The following is a 19,963-nucleotide window of genomic DNA, read 5'->3' as shown; positions in this document are numbered from 1 at the left end:
CTCAGAAACACACTCAGTGCAGGGGGTTAAATGATAACTCTTTCAGAACAGAAAGGATTCCCTACAGAGCCCAGCAGAGGCAGAGCACTATGTTGCCCAGCCTGGCCTTGAACTCCTGGGCTCCTGCACTGCAGCTATCCTTCCACCTCAATCTTCCCAGCAGTTGGGACTACAGGCCTGTGCCATGGCACCTGGCTAAGGATAGCTATTATGAGAGTAGTAATGTAAGCTGAAACTAAAAAGACTCATAATAGTAGGATTAAAAAGTACAAACATTTTAAAGATTCTCCAGTACATTTATTGTGCAAACTTTTTTGTACAGTTGACCCTTACACGTGGGTTTGAACTGGGTGGGTACACTTAATGTGCATACTTTTTTCAATCAAAAGCAGGTGAGGTCACACAGATCAGCATTCATGCATGGGAGGTGAAACTCACGTGTATGGAGGGTCAATTGGAGGGCCAACTTTTCTACATATGGGTTCTGCAAGACTTTCTGTGGGACTTGCGTATAGGCAGATTTTGGTATACGTGCGGCCCTGGAACCAGTCCCCAGCGTATACAAGGGATGACTGTATTTTAATGGTTTACAGTGTTAAAAAGAGAAAAATGTCCACGTAAGCACACAACACTGAACTATCATTTTAATAGGAATTAATATGTATTATGTTTATTACTAATTGATCTTCAAATTGCAGCAGCCCATGACTTTGGTTGTGAGTGTTCTTGCCATTCCACCCCAGCTGTCACTGAGTCAAATAGTTTAAAATACACACACACACAGACACAAGCCTTTTGTAAAGTAAACAAATATTTTATACTGTAAATAACTGTTCCTCAATGGAACTTTTTATATCCAGTTTACTTCTTTTCTAAAGCTAAGATATTCATATTAAATACACAACAATCTCTATAAAGCAGAGTCTATCTCTGTGAAAACACAAGTAATTCTTGATGGCAATATTTTTCTTAATTCATCTAAACAAATGAAGTTTGGGAGGCCAAAAGAAGAAAAACACACTTCAGATTATCAAAACCAAAAGAGATATAAAAAAAACATATTTAACAATGTAGGTGGGAATTTTAAATACAAGATCCTGTTGAAAATATTGATATTCAAAGAAACAAACAGCTTTGGATTCATAGCCACAATTTAGGTTTTCCTAAATTAAAATCAGAAGTGATTTTATTGTTGGAAGATACATTAATTCTTTGAAGTCAGAATAAGAGGCTTGACAATTTAATTTCTAATTAAGTGACTGAATATACAAAGGATCAAACACAAACAGTAGTGCAGCAAGAAAATAAATTGGAAGAGATAATTGTTCAACCAGTAGTAATAATTAAGACCACCATTTTAAAATTTTCTATACACAAAGAATGAGAAAATACTGTTATAATATTATTATACTTCTTTCTTCTTCAGTATTAGTGGACCCACATTATCTCCTGTCAATTCATTGTGTTTATTATGTGAACCATCGCAGGCAGGAAACTAAAAAGAAAAAAGAATTACAAATGTTATTTTTAAAATATGATTCATTAAGTAGAAACATTTGTGAAATGCTCCCAGAAAGAAAGCATATCACTTGCTAAAAAAATCAGATCGTTTTCCTGAGTAATAGTTACATTCTACATCCAACTGAACCATATTCAAAATCTAACAATTTAAACAGTTACTTCATTATTTGGTTTAGATTTTAAATAAAAACCTATGAATGATTCCATATGATTGACTAAAACAGACAATAGGTTTAAAAGGGAATCAAATAAGTTCTTGGTCATTTGTGGAGTTTAAATTTCGAGCTCACCTATTGCTTAATTTAAAAAAATGGAATTTAATTCAAAATAAATTATAATTTTTTCCTGCTATAAAACTCATGCATACCACACAATTTTTGAAAACAAAAATATATTTTAGGCTGGGTGCAGTAGCTCACGCCTGTAATCCCAACACTTTGGGAGGCAGAGATGGACAAATCACTTGACGTCAGGAGTTCAAGACCAGTCTAGCCAACATGGCAAAAGCCCATCTCTAACTAAAAATACAAAAGTTAGCTGGGCGTGGTGATGTGTGTCTATGTCTTGGATACCTGGGAGGCTGAGGTGGGAGAATTCCTTGAATCCAGGAGGTAGAGGTTGCAGTGAGCCGAGATCATGCCATTGTATTCCAGCCTGAGTGACAGAGCAAGACTCTGTCCCCCGCAAAAATAAATTTAAAAAAATTTACTCATAACCCATCCAGATATAGGTAATAATAATTAACAGTTTAGTATATTTTTTCCTCTGCATTTACTGTGTGTATTCTTTTTTTTCTGTTTTTTGTGAGACAGAGTCTGGCTCTGTCGCCCAGGCTGCAGTGCAGTGGCGTGATCTTGGCTCACTGCAACCTCTGCCTCCTGGGTTCAAGCGATTCTCCTGCCTCAGCCTCCTTGAGTAGCTGGGATTACAGGCACGTGCCACCATGCCTGGCTAATTTTTTTTGTATTTTTCAGTGGAGACAGGGTTTCACCATGTTGGTCAGACTGTTCTTGAAACCCTAACCTCATGATCCGCCTGCCTCGGCCTCCCAAAGTGCTGGGATTACAGGTGTGAGCCACTGTGCCTGGCCTGTGTGTATTCATTTTTTAAACAAAATTGGTATCATACTGTAACATGCTTTCTTACTTATATCAGGATCTCATGTCATTATACATACTTTAAAAACATGATCGTTTCCCTTTTATCAGATATTTAGTTTATAGAAATTTTGCTATTACAAAGCTATGATGAACAACATTGTACTTAAAACCTCAAATAATCTATGACCAAGTACAAGAAAACAGATTTTGTCAACTACTTACAGTACTTATCACTCCAAACTCCTTCCCACATTAAAAATCATCTATAATTGAGGCTATCATTTACTACTTCACATTATTAAAGCAGTTTACATACATCATCTCACTTCTCAAAAATATGTAATGTTGATGTATCAGGTTAAAACAAACAAACCCTGAAGATTAGAGATTAAAAATTAAGTAACTTGTTCAACCAAACTCATACTGTGACAAGTATCGTATTTGACCACTATTTACTATGACACCAAAGCTTTCTTCCACTAAACCTTATGTCATCTCTCAAAGAATGTGTATTTTAAAATACGTGTTACTCTAGATAAATGCCAAACGTTGTGAAAGCATGAGATTTTTATTTTTCTTTGCTGTTCCAACTTTTCTAATGCAGGTAGTATCTATCATGACATGAAAACTTCAATTTAGGAATATGGTCTTTCAATATCAAATGTTACAGAAAATTCTTTCATCTTAAAGAACTTCAAAACTGGGAATTTAAGAGACAAAACAATCCTAGCACTGCAAAATTTTCGTGTACATGTAAACAGACATCTTACCGTTTTAGAACGCCAACACCTACAATAAGCTGCTTTAGCAAGACACAAATCTTCAATGTTTATTTCATTCACTACTTTCGGATTTTCCTTTTGTATTTTAAGATTAATCAAGCTATCCTTCTGTTGTTTTTTCTTCTGGAGGAATGGACGAACTGCAAGGTAGCCAAGAAGTGCGAGTACACCAAGGAAAGGCAATAAACGAAGCCATTCTGAAACTAAATATGTAGATTTGTCAGAATCTGCAGTGCTCTTGGAAAAGAATTCAAAATAGCATGTCTAGTTTCATCCTTGAGCTTATTCTTTATCTGTTACTTTTCACATTAATTCCTTTTTAATGGATCCATAAAACTGTGAATAACACAATAAAGCCAGTTCTACCAAAGACCACCTTATTTTATTTATAATTTGAGACCAGTGAAACTAGAAACCTAACTTTCAGAAATAGGTTCCATTTCAAATATTCTATCTCATTGTCTACATCAAGTCTATTTGTGTTTATTTTTATTTTAGAAATTATGATTACTATAACTATAAACAAAATTCAATGTATGATGTATTTTATAGGTTAAGAAAACATTTTAACTTTTATCTCCTTAATACTATGTCTAAAATCATACTACAGAATATCTGCAAAATTTTTACCACTGATTCATATTATCAGAGAGAACATGTCCTCTGATGCTTTAAGGTATATTTTTGGTAAATGTTGCAAAAGAGCACTGAAATGTGTAAAAGCTACTATTTTAAAGAATAAATTGAACCTTTCTATGTTGAATGTTCTCATTTTAAGATGCATCTCATTCCATAAACTTCACTTAAAGCCTTTTGGAGTACCCAGTCTGTCTTAAGGGGACAGGGAATATAAGTGATAAAAATGCAACAGTCCCTATGCCTATGCAATAGTTCCCCATACCAGGAAACCAAGATAAACGTTTCAACACACGTTTATCAAATGTCTGCTAGCGCCCTGCCTCTGATGTGCTCCTTTCTGTTCTTATAGAATTATCAGTTAACTTCCTTCACTGAATGCCTAATTTGATACCTTGCTAGGCAATTTGTAGAAATAGCTTAGTTGAGAAAAGAGAAAAACAGGAAATAATATGCTAATGCACGCTAATAAACATTAAACATAAATGAACAGATTATGCTAAGAGTATAATGGCCCTAGCCCATTTAACACTATGTTAGCTTAAACAACTATATGTGGTAGGTATCATTATTATCCCCATTTTACATGTGAGAAAACTATAGCCTAAGCAGGTTTAGTCCAGGACAGCCTAAATCCAAAGCCTGTTGTCAGTTATCACGAAGGAAACTCAATAGATCTAAAATTAAAATCTGTTCCTCTACTGGTAAAACTACTCTCAAGAGATAATAGTACTATTTAACTATTGAAAGACTTAATATGAACCCTTCCAAAATGGAATTATTTTTGATATAACATCATGCCAAAGAAATCTAAATGAAAAAACCTATTTATCTACCATTTGCATAGATAGCACCTGTAAGAGTGGGTGGCAAAGAAGACACAATAAATGGTAACTTTTATTCAGAGATTATAGAGATTGGTGAGGAAGTACTAGCAACTTCTTTGAAAAAAATATTTTGCCAAATAACTTGACAATGCTATATGGCAAAAATCTTCGGGAATATAATCTTGTAGTTACCAGAATAAAACTCTGTAAAAGTATGAACTTCGTCTGCCATGTTGGCTGTTACATTCTCATAACCAAAGTGGAGACACTCCAAATAGGTACTTTGAGTGAATTAAAGCTCTGGAGATGACACAGAACTGTTTTTTGGGGGAGAAGGGGGCCTATGTATAAGATCTGTGCTACTCAATATGGGCACCACTAGCCATACTGTTAGATTTATACCCAATAGACTTGTAGAAACTGTCTTGAAATAACAGTTTATTACTTATAGTTCCCAAGAGGAGGAGATACACTATGCAATGCAGGGCCACATGAGAAGGTACTAGGGTTGATCAGGAGGAAGAAAGAGGAAAGGGAAAAAGCATGGGCACAGGTCTTTATTGTGGTTTCCATGGAAAAGGCAAGGCAGGAAACTGTTTAGGACTGGGTAGCTTGAATAATTTCAGTGGGTTCTGGGCAAAAGTAGTGGTCCCTAGTTGTCTTCTACCTATCCCTGGGGTGATTTAGGACAGGAGAGATACTGACTTCATGTGTAAGGGGTTAGATAAAGGAGGTGGTTGGGGGCATGGGTTTTGGATTAGTTGGTTTGCGTATGAAAGGCATGCTCACAGGCAAGTTATTTAATATCTCTAGGAATTAAATAGTCTCCACAGCCAACAAGGCCCTTAAAAAATATTAAAGCATAACAAAATACAGAAAATTGAAAACATGGTTAATATACACATATGGGCTGGGTGTGGTGGCTCACGCCTATAATCCCAACACTTTGGGAGGCTGAGGAGGGCGGATCACGAGGTTAGGAGTTCGAGACCAGCCTGGCCAACATGGCAAAACCCCGTCTCTAATAAAAACACAAAAAATTATCCGGGCATGGTGGTAGGCGCCTGTAATTCCACCTACTTGGGAGGCTGAGGGAGGAGAATTGCTTGAACCCAGGAGGCAGAGGTTGCAGTGAGCCAAGATAGTGCCATCGCACTCCAGCCTGGCCAACAAGAGCAAGACTCTGTCTCAAAAACAAAACAAAACCAAAAAAACCACATGTAAATAAAATTAAGTAAAATGTAAAACACTGTTTGTAAGACACACTGGTCACCTTTCAGAGGCTCAATAGCTAGCTACATGTGACTAGTGACTACCATATTGAACAGTACAGAGAACATTTCCATTACCACAAAGTTTTACTGGACAGTGCTGCTACAGATCATTGGCTCTATAAAGTGCCATCTCCACAGAATGGCAAGACTACCTTTCCAGCTTCAACTCCCACAAATATGGTCTCTTCATGTACCTGAAGCCAGTCAAGGCTATTGTCTAGTAAGCAGCCTTTCTGAGTTCTCTGCACATGGAGTTCCTTCTGTTTTATCTGACTAATTTGTATAGACCCTTCAAGACTAGAGTCAAATATTACTTCCTCCTGAGGTCTTCCTCAATTTCATAAAGCAGAATCAATCACTTCCTCCTGTGTTTCCAAGCTGCATTCCTCATGTTTCTGCTACCACACTACCGTATTTACTTGTTTCTAAAGTTGTCTCTTCTATAAACCTATGAGAAAAGAAATTCTGTTCTACTCTTCCCGGCACAAAGTAGATGCCTCATATATGTTTAATGACTGACTTACAGATGGAATGAACAAGTACAAATGTCACTTACTTTCTCACTCACCATATTGTTCTGTAATTTGTATTTACACTTACCTTCTAGGCAATAAATGTCTTAGCTCGCATTTGGTCCCAGTATCCAGTATGTAACTTGAAACAGCAGTTTAAATGTTTATTCAATGTGGAATAACATTAAGTATTATTGTATATATTACAATATTTTAGAAGTCATAAAAGCTTAAATTTATCAAAAAGCAAGTGAATGGGAATGTAAAGATGACAACCTTATTTATTTATTTTTGAGACAGGGTTTCACTTCCATTGCCCAGGCTGGAGTGCAGTGGTGCGCTCTTGGCTCACTGCAACCTCCACCTCCCAGGCTCAAGCTATCCTCCTGCCTCTGCCTCCCAAGTAACTGAAACTACAGGAGCACACCACAATGTCTGGCTAATTTTTGTATTTTTAGTAGAGATGGGGTTTCACTACGTTGGCCAGGCTGGTCACGAACTCCTGACCTCAAGTGACCCGCCTGCTTCAGCCTCCCAAAGTCTTGGGATTACAGGCATAAGCCACCATGCCTGATTTTTTTGTACTGACTTTTTTGTATTGATACATAATAACTGTACATATTTATGGGGTACATGTGATATTTTGATACATGCATACAATGTGTAATGCTCAAATCAGTGTAATTGGGATATTCGTCACCTCAAACATTTATCATTTATTTATATTAAGAACATTCCAAATTTTCTCTCCTAGCTATTCTGAAATATACACTAAAATTACTGGTAACAATAGTCACCTCATTATGCTGTTGAATACTAGAACTTTTCCTAGATAACTGTACTATAGTGCCCATTAACCAACCTCTCTTCGTTTTCTGCTCCCTACCCTTCCTAGGCTCTGGTAATTACCATTTGACTATCTCCATGAGATCAACTTTTTTAGCTCCCACATATGAATGAGTATGTAGAATATTTCTTTGTCAATTAAGGCTGATTTTATATGAAGAAAGATAAAATAGAGAAAAATCAAACAAGAAACTTAAAAAAAAATATTTAAACTGTGCTAGTCTCATTGGATCTGTTTGATATATGTTAAGCTATTACAGTATTTTAGATACTTTGAAAGGAAAATATTACTAACTGTAAATAATGTGCAAAATAAAATAATTTTTTTTTTTTGAGACAGAGTCTCACTCTGTTGCCCAGGTTGGAGTGCAGTGTCAGCTCACTGCAACCTCCGCCACCCGGGTTCAAGCGATTCTCATGCCTCAGTGACCTCCCGAGTAGCTGAGATTATAGGTGCACGCCACCAAACCCGGCTAATTTTTGTATTTTAGTAGAGATGGGGTTTCACCATGTTGGTCAGGTTGGTCTCAAGCTCCTGACCTCAGATGATCAGCCCAGCCTGGCCTCTCAAAGTGTTGGGATTACAGGTGTGAGCCACCATGCCTGACCAAATAAAATAATTTAAAATAATTTGTTTGTTTTTTTAATGAGGCAGTGTCACTCTGTCACCCAGGCTGGAGTGCAGTGGCGTGATCTTGGCTCACTACAACCTCTGCCTCCTGGGTTCAAGCGATTCCTGTGCCTCAGCCACCCAAATAGCTGGGATTATAGACGTGCGCCACCACACCAAGCAAATTTTTGTATAAAATGATGTATTTTATTCAGTACACATTTATTTTTGTCTTAGGATTATAAAAAATAACATTGACGTATTTATTTGGTAAATTTATCTCTTTAGTATGTAAATACATAGGCTGTAAATGCTTTAAAAATAAGGCTATATTGTATTTTTTACTTAGTGGTATGTCAGATTATTATATTATTTCCCCAATTTCTTAATATCAGTTGGAAACATAAATTTTAATGGCTGCATCTACCTATCATGTTCCCCAATCACAATATAAGAGATACAAGGGGGCCGGGTGTGGTGGCTCACGCCTGTAATCCCAGCACTTTGGGAGGCTGAGGTGGGCAGATCACTTGAAGTCAGGAGTTTGTGACGAGCCTGGCCAATATGGTGAAATCCCGTCTCTACTAAAAATACAAAAAATTAGTTGGGCGTGGTGGCATGTGCCTGTAATCCTAGCTACTCAGGAGGCTGAGGCAGGAGAATTGCTTAAATCCCGGAAGCAGAGGTGGCAGTGAGGCCAGATCTCGCCACTGCACTCCAGCCTGGGAGACAGAGAAGAGACTGTCCCCCCCAAAAAAAAAGAAGAAAACAAAGAAAAAGAGAGATACAAGGGCAGGGACCTTATTTGTCTGATAACCTGTGTCCCCAGTGCCTATATAATGTCTGGCTCAATTTATTTAACTTACTTTTAACTTACTTTTGTTTGAAGTGTAATTTACAGTTCAGTTTATTGAGGTGTGTGTGTGTGTGTGTGTGTGTGTGTTTTCCTTTTTTGAGATGGAGTCTCGCTCTGTTGTCCAGGCTGGAGTGCAGTGGCATGATCTTGGCTCACTGCAACCTCTGCCTCCCAGGTTTAAGCGATTCTCCTGCCTCAGCCTCCGGAGTAACTAGGATTACAGGCGCCTGCCAAAACGCCCTGCTAATCTTTGTATTTTTAGTAGAGATGGGGTTTCACATGTTGGCCACTCTCAAACTCCCATCTGCCTGCCTCAGCCTCCCAAAGTGCTGAGATTACAGGCATGAGCCACCGCACCTGGCCAAGCTCTGTGTTTGGTAAGCACTCAGTTGGATGAGTTTTAGAACTATATGGACCTATAAACACCAGCTAAGACAAAATATATTTCCATTGCCCCAGAAAGTTTGCTCTTGTAGTACCTTTCCAGTCAATCCCCCCTTTCTGATTTTTAAGTGCTTACTAAACATTTTCTGGAAGAATAAATCAATTTCTCATTGTTACAGTTTTTTACTATATAATTATTACTATAAAATTAAATATTTACTATATAATTATTAAGTATCTACTAATATGGTTTGGCTCTGTGTCCCCTTCCAAATCTCATCTCAAATTGTAATCCCCATAATCCCCACATCAAGGTTCTGGTGGGTGGTGATTAGATAATCAAGGGAGTCTCCCCCATGCTTTTCTCCTGATAGTGAGTTCTCATGAGATCTGGTTTTAAAACGGGCTCTTCCTACTTTGCTCTTCACTCTTCTCTCCTGCCTCCTTGTGAAGAAGGTGCCCCTTCCACATGCGTAACTGTGAGTCAATTAAACTTATTTATTTTATAAATTACCCAGTTTGGGGTAGTATTTTTATGTTTTTATTTATTTATTTTATAGCAGTGTGAAAATACAGTAAATTGCTACAACAGAGAGTTGGGTACTGCTATAAAGATACCCTGAAAATGTGGAAGCAATTTTGGAACTGGGTAACTGGCAGAGGTTGGAACACTTTGGAGTGCTCAGAAGACAGTAAGATGTGGGAAGTTTGGAACTTCCTAGAGATTTGTCGAACGGTTTTGACCAAAATGCTGATAGTGATATGCACAGTAACATCCAGGCTGACGTGGTCTCAGATGGAGATGAGGAACTTATTGGGAAATGGAGCAAAGGTCACTCTTGCTATGCTTTAGCAAAGAGACTGGTGGCATTTTGTCCCTGCCCAAGAGAGCTATGAAACCTTTAACTTGAGAGAGAGATGATCTGAAATAGGAACTTAGGTTTAAAGGGAAGCAGAGCAAAAAAGTTTGGAAAATTTGCAGCCTGATTATGCAATAGAAAAGAAAAACTCAGCTGGGTGCTGGTGGCTCACGCCTGTAATCCCAGCACTTTGGAAGGCTGAGAGGGTGAATCATGAGGTCAAAAGATTAAGACCATCCTGGCCAACATGGTAAAACCCCATCTCTACTAAAAATACAAAATTAGCTGGGCATGGTGGCATGTGCCTGTAGTCCCACCTACTCGGGAGGCTGAGGCAGGAGAATCACTTGAACCCAGGAGGCGGAGGTTGCAGTGAGCTGAGATCACGTCACTGCATTGCAGCCTGGGTGACAGTGGGAGACTCCGTCCCTCCCCTGCCAAAAAAACAAAAAAGAAAAACCCATTTTGTGGGGAGAAATTCAAGCTGGCTACAGAAATCTGCATAAGTAACAAGAAGCCAAATATTAATTACCAAGACAATGGGGAAAATGTCTCCAGGGCATGTCAGAGGTCTTCACATCAGGACCTTCCATAACAGGCCCAGAGGCCTAGAAGGAAAAAATGGTTTTGTGGGCCTGGCCCAGGGCTTTGCTGCTTTGTGCAGTATTGGGACTTGATGCCCTGTGTCCCAGCCATGGCTAAAAGAGGCCAATATACAGCTTGGGCCATTGCTTCAGAGGGTGCAAGCCCCAAGCCTTGGTGACTTCCATGTGGTGTTGGGCCTGCGGGTGCATAGAAGTCTAGAATTGAGGTTTGGGAACTTCACCCTAGATTTCAAAGGATGTATGAAAACACCTGGATGTCCAGGCAGAAGTCTACTGCAGGGATGGAACCTTCATGGAGAACCTCTGCTAGGGCAGTGCAAAGGGGAAATGTGGGGTTGGAGCCCTCACAGAGTCTCCACTGGGTCACTGCCTAGTGGAGCTGTGAGAAGAAGGCTACCTGCTCCAGACCCCAGAATAGTAGATCTAACAACAGCTTGCACCATGCATCCAGAAAAGCTGCAGGCATTCAATGCCAGCCCATGAAGGAGCTGCCCAAGGCCATGGGAGCCTACCCTGGCATCAGTGTGCTCCAGATGTGACATGGGGTCAAGGGAGAACATTTTGGAACTTTATGATTTAATGACTACCCCACTGGATTTCAGACTTGCATGGGTCCTGTGGCCTCTTTGTTTTGGCCAATTTCGCCCATTTGGAATACGTGTTTTTACCCAATGCCTGTCCTGCCATTGTTATCTTAAAAGGAATTAACTTGTGTTTCATTTTACTGGCTCATAGGTGGAAGGGACTTGCCTTGTTTCAGATGAGACTTTGTATTGTGAACTTTTGAGTTAATGATGAAATGAATTAAGACTCTGGAGGACTGTTGGGAAGGCATGATTGGTTTTGAAATGCAAAATGGATGTGAAATTTGGGAGGGGCCAGGGATGGAATAATATGGCTTGGCTCTGTGTCCCCACCGAAATCTCACCTCTTATAATCCCCATAATTTCCACATCTTGAGGGAGGAAACTGGTGAGAGGTGATTGGATCATGGGGGTGGTTTCTCCATGCTGTTCACATGAGATCTGGTTTTATAAGGGGCTCTTGTCCTTTCACTCTTCACTCTTCTCTATCCAGCTGCCTTGTGAAGAAGGTGTCTGCATTCCCTTCCACCATGACTGTAAGTTGTCTAAGGCCTACATACCCATGTAGAACTGTGAGTCAACTAAAACTCTTTCCTTTATAAATTACCCACTCTTGGTTATTATCTTTTTTTTTTTTTTTCAGATGGAGTCTCACTCTGTCACCAGGCTGGAGTGCAGTGGCATGATCTTAGCTCACTGCAATCTCTGCCTCATGGGTTCAAGTGATTCTCCTGCCTCAGCCTCCTGAGTAGCTGGGATTACAGGTGTGCACCACCACACCCAGCTAATTTTTTTGTATTTTTAGTACAGACGGGGTTTCACCATGTTGACCAGGATGGTCTTGATCTCCTGACCTCGTGATCTGCCTACCTCGGCCTCTCAAAGTGCTGGGATTACAGGTGTGAGCCACAGCACCTGGCCTCTTGAGTAGTATCTTTATAGCAGTGTGAAAACAGACTAATACACCTACTATGTAGAGATACGGTGCTAAATGCAAATACAGTAGCTGTCTTATTTATCTCTATGTAACTAGTGCTTAGTAATTTGCACATAACAGGACTTCAGTAAACAACTAATTCAGTTTATCTGTGGTGTAAATCCAGATTTTCATATACTTGGAACCAGGTTTCTTTTGTCTGTAAAGCAGGAATAACAAAAATGTAAGTTCATTTGTTCAACAGTATTTACTTAGTACCCACCACACTCCACAAATTGCACTATATGGGGATACCAGCTAATAGTTAGATAAGGTCCCTTCTCTCATAGGGTATATATTTCAGAGGAGAGAGACAATAAACAAGTGAATAAACAAGATGATCACAGACTGTAGTAACTGTTATAAAGGAAATAAAGGATGACATAAGAGAAAAACTAACCTGAGGCAAAGCAGTAGGTTGGCTGTAATTTTAGGTAAGGGGACAGGGAAGGTTTCTGAAAAAAGAACCTTTAAGCAGAGACCTAAAGAATGGGAAGCCAGGAGCTCAAGCACTTGAGAAGAGAATTTTCAAGGCACAGAGAAAAGTAAAGTCTCCTAACTTCATAGGATTGTTGGGAGAAATGAATGAAGTAGGAATCCACTCAGTAAAAACTACAGAACACAAATCAAACTATTAATGCATTCTGCCTTAAAACTATATAGTTAGGTAAATATTTGTCTCCTCCCCAACTAAACAAAAAATTCCTAACTCCCTACCCTTTAACAGAGACTTACATAAACCAAGACTTCAGTAAGTTTTAGCCTAATTGAGTTTGTACTCCAATAAACTGGCATTTGAGATAATTCCTACAAGGTCTGGACTTATTTGCCTTTGTTCATGGCTTATGAATAACAACAGTATAAGTTAAAATACAGGAAGACTACTTAAAATATTTAAGAAAAAAACTTTCAGCACTTTCTAAAATTGTAATACCTCATTCACATGTGTCAAGTGATGGGACACGTACTGAAGATACAAAAATTATAAAACACAGTCCCTATCAGAAAGGAGCTTGCCATTTAGAATGGAATACAGACCTATAAAAAACGATTATAGTATTGTGTAGTATGTGCAATCATACAGAAGCAACGCAGAGGTACAAGTTATTCACTCTTTACTGGGATGAGCAAAAACTGTACAGGTTTTGATACTTAAATAGGTTTCTGAAAGATGAAGAGTACAGAAGTTCATGGGAGTATGGAAGGAGGAGCTTCATTCCATGCAGAGGAAGCTGCATAGGCAAAGGTACAGAGATATGACATACATTAAGTGTCTGGGAAACTAAGCACCACAGTACTGCCAGAATTTAATGAAAGGGAACTGTAGAACTAAACAGGTGCCATATGATGACAAGCTCTGATATTCAACAGGTAAGTAGGACTCTACCCTGTGTATAACAGGAAACCACTGAAATATATGAATATTAACCTAACTAGGAAATTGTTCACCTATGAAGTCACTCTGATATCAGATGGAAGATGGATTAGAGGGCCACAGAATAGTGGAGAGGGCTAGTGGAAGAAGACAAGGCAAAACAACCTGTTGGAAATCCATGGAAATAGTCTGAAAGAAAATAGTTTGAGATAAAACTAAGGCAGTGGCATTAAAGCAGAGAAGAGAGAACAAATGTGAGCATTAGTCTCTACTAGGATTCCCTAAACTGCAGAGAACAATGTGTTTGTGCTTGCATTTTCGTTTTCTTTTTTAACTTAAAACAACAGAAACGTATTCGCTCACAGTTCTAGTGGCGACAAGTCAAAAATCAAGGTGTCAGCATAGCTGGTTCCTTCTGGAGGATCTGAGAGAGAAGCTGTGGTGTCCCTTAGCTTGTAGGCCTATCACCCCAATCGCTGCCTCCATCTTCACATGGTGTTCTCCCTTTGTGTGTGCCCAAATTTCCTTTTTAAAATATTTTAATATAATTTCAACTTTTATTTTAGGTTGAGGGGGTAAAGGTGCAGGTTTGTCACACGGGTATATTGTGTGATGCTGAGGTTGGGGGTATGACTGATCCTCTCGCCTAGGTAGTGAGCATAGTACCCAATAGTTTCAACCCTGGCCTTCTGCCTCCCTCCCCTTTAGCAGTTCCCAGTGTCTACTATTGCCATCTTCATGTCCATGAATACTCATTGTTTAGCTCTCAGTTATAAGAGTACGTGTTATTTGGTTTTCTATTTCTCTGTTAATCTCCTTAGGATAATGGTCTCCAGCTGCATCCATATTGCTGCAAAGGATAAGATTTTGTTCTTTTTTCCATTTTGCCAATTTTTTTTCTTTTTCTGAAGACAGAGTTTCACTCTGTTACCCAGGCTGGAGTGCAGTGGCACAATCTCAGCTCACTGCGACCTCGCCTCCTGGGTTCAAGTGATTCTCCTGCCTTGGCCTCCTGAGAAGCTGAGAATACAAGTGTGCACTATCACACCCAGCTAATTTTTGTATTTTTAGTAGAGATGTGGTTTCACCATGTTGGCCAGGCTGGTCTCGAACTCCCAACCTAAAGTGATCTGCCTGCCTCAGCTTCCCAAAGTGGTGGGATTAAATGCATGAGCCACTGTGCCTGGCCTGTTTTGCCAGTTTTTAAATATGAATTGTTCATCTTCTTATCGAGCTCATACTGAGCAAGGACCTAATATTCATAATGACTTTTAGGTCCCATTTTAAAAAAAATTTTATTATTATACTTTAAGTTCTAGGATACATGTGCACAATGTGCAGGTTTGTTACATATGTATACATCTGCCATGTTGGTGTGCTGCACCCATTAACTCGTCATTTACATTAGTTATATATCCTAATGCTATCCCATTTTTTTCTAAGAGATAGTTTCGCTCTGCCACCTAGGCTGGAATGCAGTGCCATGATTCAAGCAATTATGTTGCCTCAGCCGTTCACGTATCCCACTATTAAGATAATTAACAGGACCAAAAAGGAAGAATGAAAGAACCAGCACCAACAGAGAAACAAAATCTAGGCCACGCGCAGTGGCTCACACCTGTAATTCCAGCACTTTGGGAGGCTGAGGTGGGTGGACAGCTTGAGCTCCGGAGTTCAAGACCAGCCTGGGCAACATGGCAAAACCTCACCTCTAAAAACAGATACAAAAAAATGAGGCAGGTGTAGTGGCGTGCACTTGTAGTACCAGCTACTCAAGAGGCTGCGGTGGGAGGATCGCTTGAGCTTGCGAAGTCGAGGCTGCAATGAGTGGGTCGAGATCATGTCACCTTCACTCCAGCCTGGGCAACAGAGTGAAACCCTTTTTCAAAAAAGAAAGCCAAAATCTAGTCAGAAAAGAAAATTTCAAAGCAACTTGAATAGCTAATTTGGTTAGGCTTTGTGTCCCCACTGAAGTCTCATTTTGAATTATAATCCCCACATGTCAAGGGAAAGACCAGGTGGAGGTAACTGGATTATGGGTGTGGTTTCCCCCATGCTGTTCTTGTGATACTGAGTGAGTTTTCATGAGATCTGATGGTTTTATAAGGGGCTCTTCCTCCTTTGCTTGGCACTTCTTCTTCCTGCCATGATGTGAAGAAAATGCCTTGTTTTCCCTTCACCTTCCTCCATGATTGTATGTTTACTGAGGTCTCCCCAACCATGCTGAACTGTGAGTGGATTAAACGTCTTCCATTTATAAATTACCCATTCTTGCACAGTTCTTTATAGTAGTATGAAAATGGACTAATATGGTAGCTAGCAATTTTAACACAAATTTTCTGAAAGTTTAGACACTGTTAAAACGAAGTATCTCCTTCGGGAAACAGAATTAGGTTTAACCTTTGATTATATATAATAATACAGGCTAGCTATAACACCTATTCAAGACATATAAATACTATTATTAAAACTTTTTTTAACGTACCCATAGACAAACTTGGATCTCAATGAGGAATTACATTCCATAGAACTAGAACAGAAATTTTCCATTTCAAATTTTCAAACATCTACATATAATATAGCCATATCATCTTATGATACCATAAAAATAACACTGACAGCTTGGTTGCCGGTTATTTTATAACGTATTTTCTCATTTATTATTTGTAGCTAAACACAGAAATTATTTCTATTTCTTAACTATTGAAAAGATAAAATACATTGAATGCATGGCTTTACTATTACCACTTAAAACCTAAGGTAGGGCTGGGCGCAGTGGCTCACACCTGTAATCCCAGCACTTTGGGCGGCCGAGGCAGGCGGATCACCTGAGGTCAGGAGTTCGAGACCAGACTGGCCAACATGGTAAAACTCCGCCTCTACTAAAAATACAAAAAATTAGCCAGGCATGGTGGCACACGCCTGTAATCCCAGCTACTCAGGAGGCTGAAGCTCGAGAATCGCTTGAACCTGGGAGGTAGAGATTGCAGCGAGCTGACACTGCACTCCAGCCTGGGCAACAGAGACTCCCTCTCAAAAAACCAAAACAAAAACCTAAATTAAACATAAATTAGCCAATCACAATAATTTATCTTGAACGCCTCACTCTTGAAAATGTGACAAAGATAGATAAGTTGTTTCTGATAGGTAAGAATTGCCCGTACTTAACTAGTATATGGCCATTAAAGATCTCCATGTGTTTTCTAAGAATGCAGAGTCATCATAAAAGAGTCAATTGCTTTAAAAAAAAAAAAACTAATTTCAATAGGGAAGGAAATGTAGGCAATAATAATGTGAACTCTACTGTTTTTTGCTCCAATTTTCATAAAAGAAAATGGAAATATTTTTTGGTCTCCTAGACACTTTAAACAATTGCTAAAAAGTTGTCTTCCAGGTTTTTATTTTAACAAAAGTCTACATTATGGATTCTACATGTAACTCATTTAAGAAAGCCAAATGTCATTAACTACTATGATCTATTCAGAATGGGAGACCAAGAGTAGAAAGAAGCCACTGAAATTTTTCTTCTATAATACTCCAAAATAAACCCTGAAATTCTTTCGTCCAATCCAAAAAGGGCTCTTTTTTTTCATAAACCAGTTATTACAGGTATGTTCATGTTTCCTAAACAAACCAGCAATAAAATGGGAACTATTACCTATAGCCACATTGTAATGGGACTTAAGTTAAATGTATGTTATTAAAATACTTCTCAGAATGGTCATTATTTCTGAGAATCAGTCTTCATATTAAATATTTAACAACTTTAAAGAGGAAGTTACTATATATTCTTGATTTAAGAGGGAAAAAGTTTTGGTTGAGTTTTCTTAATGTCTTTAATAGGAATTAAATACTTGTTGACACTAGGGATCCTCGAGAAAAGAAAGCACACTTCTAAAATCTAGCCATTAAATCTAGTTTCATACTTTCTAATTTTCTTCAATTATACTTGATTTACAGAAAATTGAAACTAATATAAATGCAGCCACCATCTGGAAAAAACATACGTAATTCATTGGACGTTTTCCTTTCTTGACCGTTAAAAACTCCTCAACAGTTAACTTATGCAAATTAGTAAGAGGGTAAGTTGACAAAAGGGTACAAATGTCACAAAAACCAGGCCAATACCGTTTTGGCCTGGTATTGCTATTTAAGTGAAGACATCCAAAAGGGAGAAATACAACTGGTATTTGTTTACTTGCCAATGAACTATTACATAGTGAATTTTAAAAAATAGAAACATTTCTAATTTCCAGTTGTAAGGGAATGGTTAGGCCCATTGTGATGTTAAAAATAAAATCAGCATTTAGTTGTCAGGGAAAAAATGAGGATTACATTAAAATATGTAAGGTTCTTAAGTAAAAGAAGTGGGGAAAGTCAAAATTGTATGGAATTGCTGCAATTCTGTCAGAGTAAACTGGTAGGATCAAAAGATTTTGATGTTTATAAACACTTGATGTAAAACGTTTTTCATTTTATTTTACTTTTGCATTGCTTCTGATGTTTAGATGTTCCTTTTTAATGTTTATTATTGTTACCATGCTTTCTATTCAATTGCATATTTTCTACTAAAACTCTTAATATTTAAAAAATATTAAAATCTCACAATCCACTCAACAGAGCGGCTGTCTGAGCATAATTCAATTGATCTCTAGATTTGGAAGAGAATTTGTCATCTAGTTTATCCCTTCTAAATCTATCGACCACCCATCACCAGAGTCTTTTTGTTTTCTTCATCTTTGAGAGCGGCTATTACCAAAGCACCACATTTGTTTGGGGAAAACATTCTTTAATTTAAAAAAAAAAAATCTTCCTTAGACTGAAATTTACCTCCCAATAACTTTCACTAATTTGGTTAATTTGGTATCAGTTCTATATTTTAGTCTACACAAATCTTATTTTTCTTCTACCAGACAGCGGTGCGATTGCTGTATTTTAGGTCAGGTACTATGGATCTTTAGAACGTTCCCGGCGAAGCAACCCTATTTACCTCAGAATTATCTTAATTAATGTTTGCACTTCCTGATAACCTAGGACACAGGAGTTCAATACTTGTTGATGTCTTCACCATCGGTCTGAGCTCCGTTTAGAAATATCCCCCTTACAACGAAACTCGGTCTGAGTTCCATTTAGAAATATCCCTCCTAACAATGAAATGCTTGTAACTCAACACCATCTCCCAGGTGTTGACTGCATTCTGGAGATTTTCATCCTTTAGATGTGAAATCCTCATGAGTTCTGTGGGTTAAGTGAGGGCCCTTAAGTATAGAACGTTACATATATTCACTAAATTTCATTTTCTAAGATTTCACCCCCATACCGGCCTTCGAATACTTTCTTGGGTAAGGTACCTTTCTTCCAACTTAAGTTCCCTCAGTAGGCCCGGGGACCTAGAAACGGAGGTGACCGCAAATACCCCCATGATAGGTCAATTCTAACCTGAGGGAATGGAGGTTATCTCCTAATTTCGTTACTAAATAAAACGGTCATATACGTGTTACTTGTAAGTCTATATTTCTCTCCCACACACTCCCATCCAACCCACATGCTGAGGCTACAACCCAGCCGATAGCTGGGGCTGCCTGTTACATGAGGCCTTAGATAACGACAACTTATCTCGCTTTAAAGTAAACAAGTACGCTACAGAGAGCGACGAGCAGGGCAGGAGATGAAAGAGACCGGCCTGCTCCCAACTCAGCACCTTCCAGCACTTTCTCTGCAAAAACCTGGTATCTTGCCACGGAATCATACCGGAGACAACTCCGAGGACAAAAGACCTGGCACATGAAGCACCTGGATGCAGCCTCACAGGCGTTTCCCCAGGCAGCTGCGCCTGCGCGCGCCCACCTTCCTCTGCGCGCGGGGATCACGTGCCAGGCGCCGAACTCCGTTCCGCCCCTTGGCCCTAGGATTTTTACGCCTCCTTCCCCCGCTTGGCCAGCGTGCAAGGATGGGGACTGGCTGATCGGGGAGGATTACCTGTGAGCCTAGCGAACCCGGTAATGCTTTCAGGAACTGGGAGCCGCTTCAGATATGCGGGGAGCTGCACCTTCACGATGCGGGCCACGCTCTCCAGCACCATCCTGGCCAGCGGCGTCCACTCCTCTCCTGAGCCCCCTCCGCTCTGGCCAAGCTGCAGCGCCTGCGCCGAGAGCGGAAGCGGCTGGCGGGCACTCGCGGCTTCGGCCTGGGCGGCGGGCGGGGCGGCGGGCCCT

General features: G+C 39.3%; 1 protein-coding gene across 2 annotated transcripts; it reads right to left on the bottom strand.

Annotated features, from left to right (window-relative positions):
- Nucleotides 1–275: 275 nt before the first annotated feature.
- CISD2 (CDGSH iron sulfur domain 2) lies at nt 276–19,956 on the bottom strand. Of its 2 annotated transcripts, XM_011943239.1 has the most exons (3): nt 19,728–19,956; nt 3,392–3,606; nt 276–1,495 (listed from the first exon to the last, which is right to left on the bottom strand). In XM_011943239.1, the coding sequence occupies exons 1-3, from the start codon at nt 19,828–19,830 to the stop codon at nt 1,406–1,408; spliced, it is 408 nt and encodes a 135-aa protein (XP_011798629.1). In that variant the 5' UTR covers nt 19,831–19,956; the 3' UTR covers nt 276–1,405. The 2 variants fall into 2 exon arrangements, with proteins under 2 accessions (XP_011798629.1, XP_011798628.1); XM_011943238.1 differs by lacking the exon at nt 276–1,495 and having other exon boundaries at nt 3,196–3,606; nt 19,728–19,931.
- Nucleotides 19,957–19,963: the final 7 nt, after the last annotated feature.

The sequence above is a fragment of the Colobus angolensis genome, unplaced genomic scaffold (assembly GCF_000951035.1).
Source record: "Colobus angolensis palliatus isolate OR3802 unplaced genomic scaffold, Cang.pa_1.0 Scaffold217, whole genome shotgun sequence".
NCBI classification, from domain to species: Eukaryota; Metazoa; Chordata; class Mammalia; order Primates; family Cercopithecidae; genus Colobus; species Colobus angolensis.
Note: the sequence above shows the minus strand (reverse complement) of the source record. Positions and strands in the feature narration are given on the sequence as shown.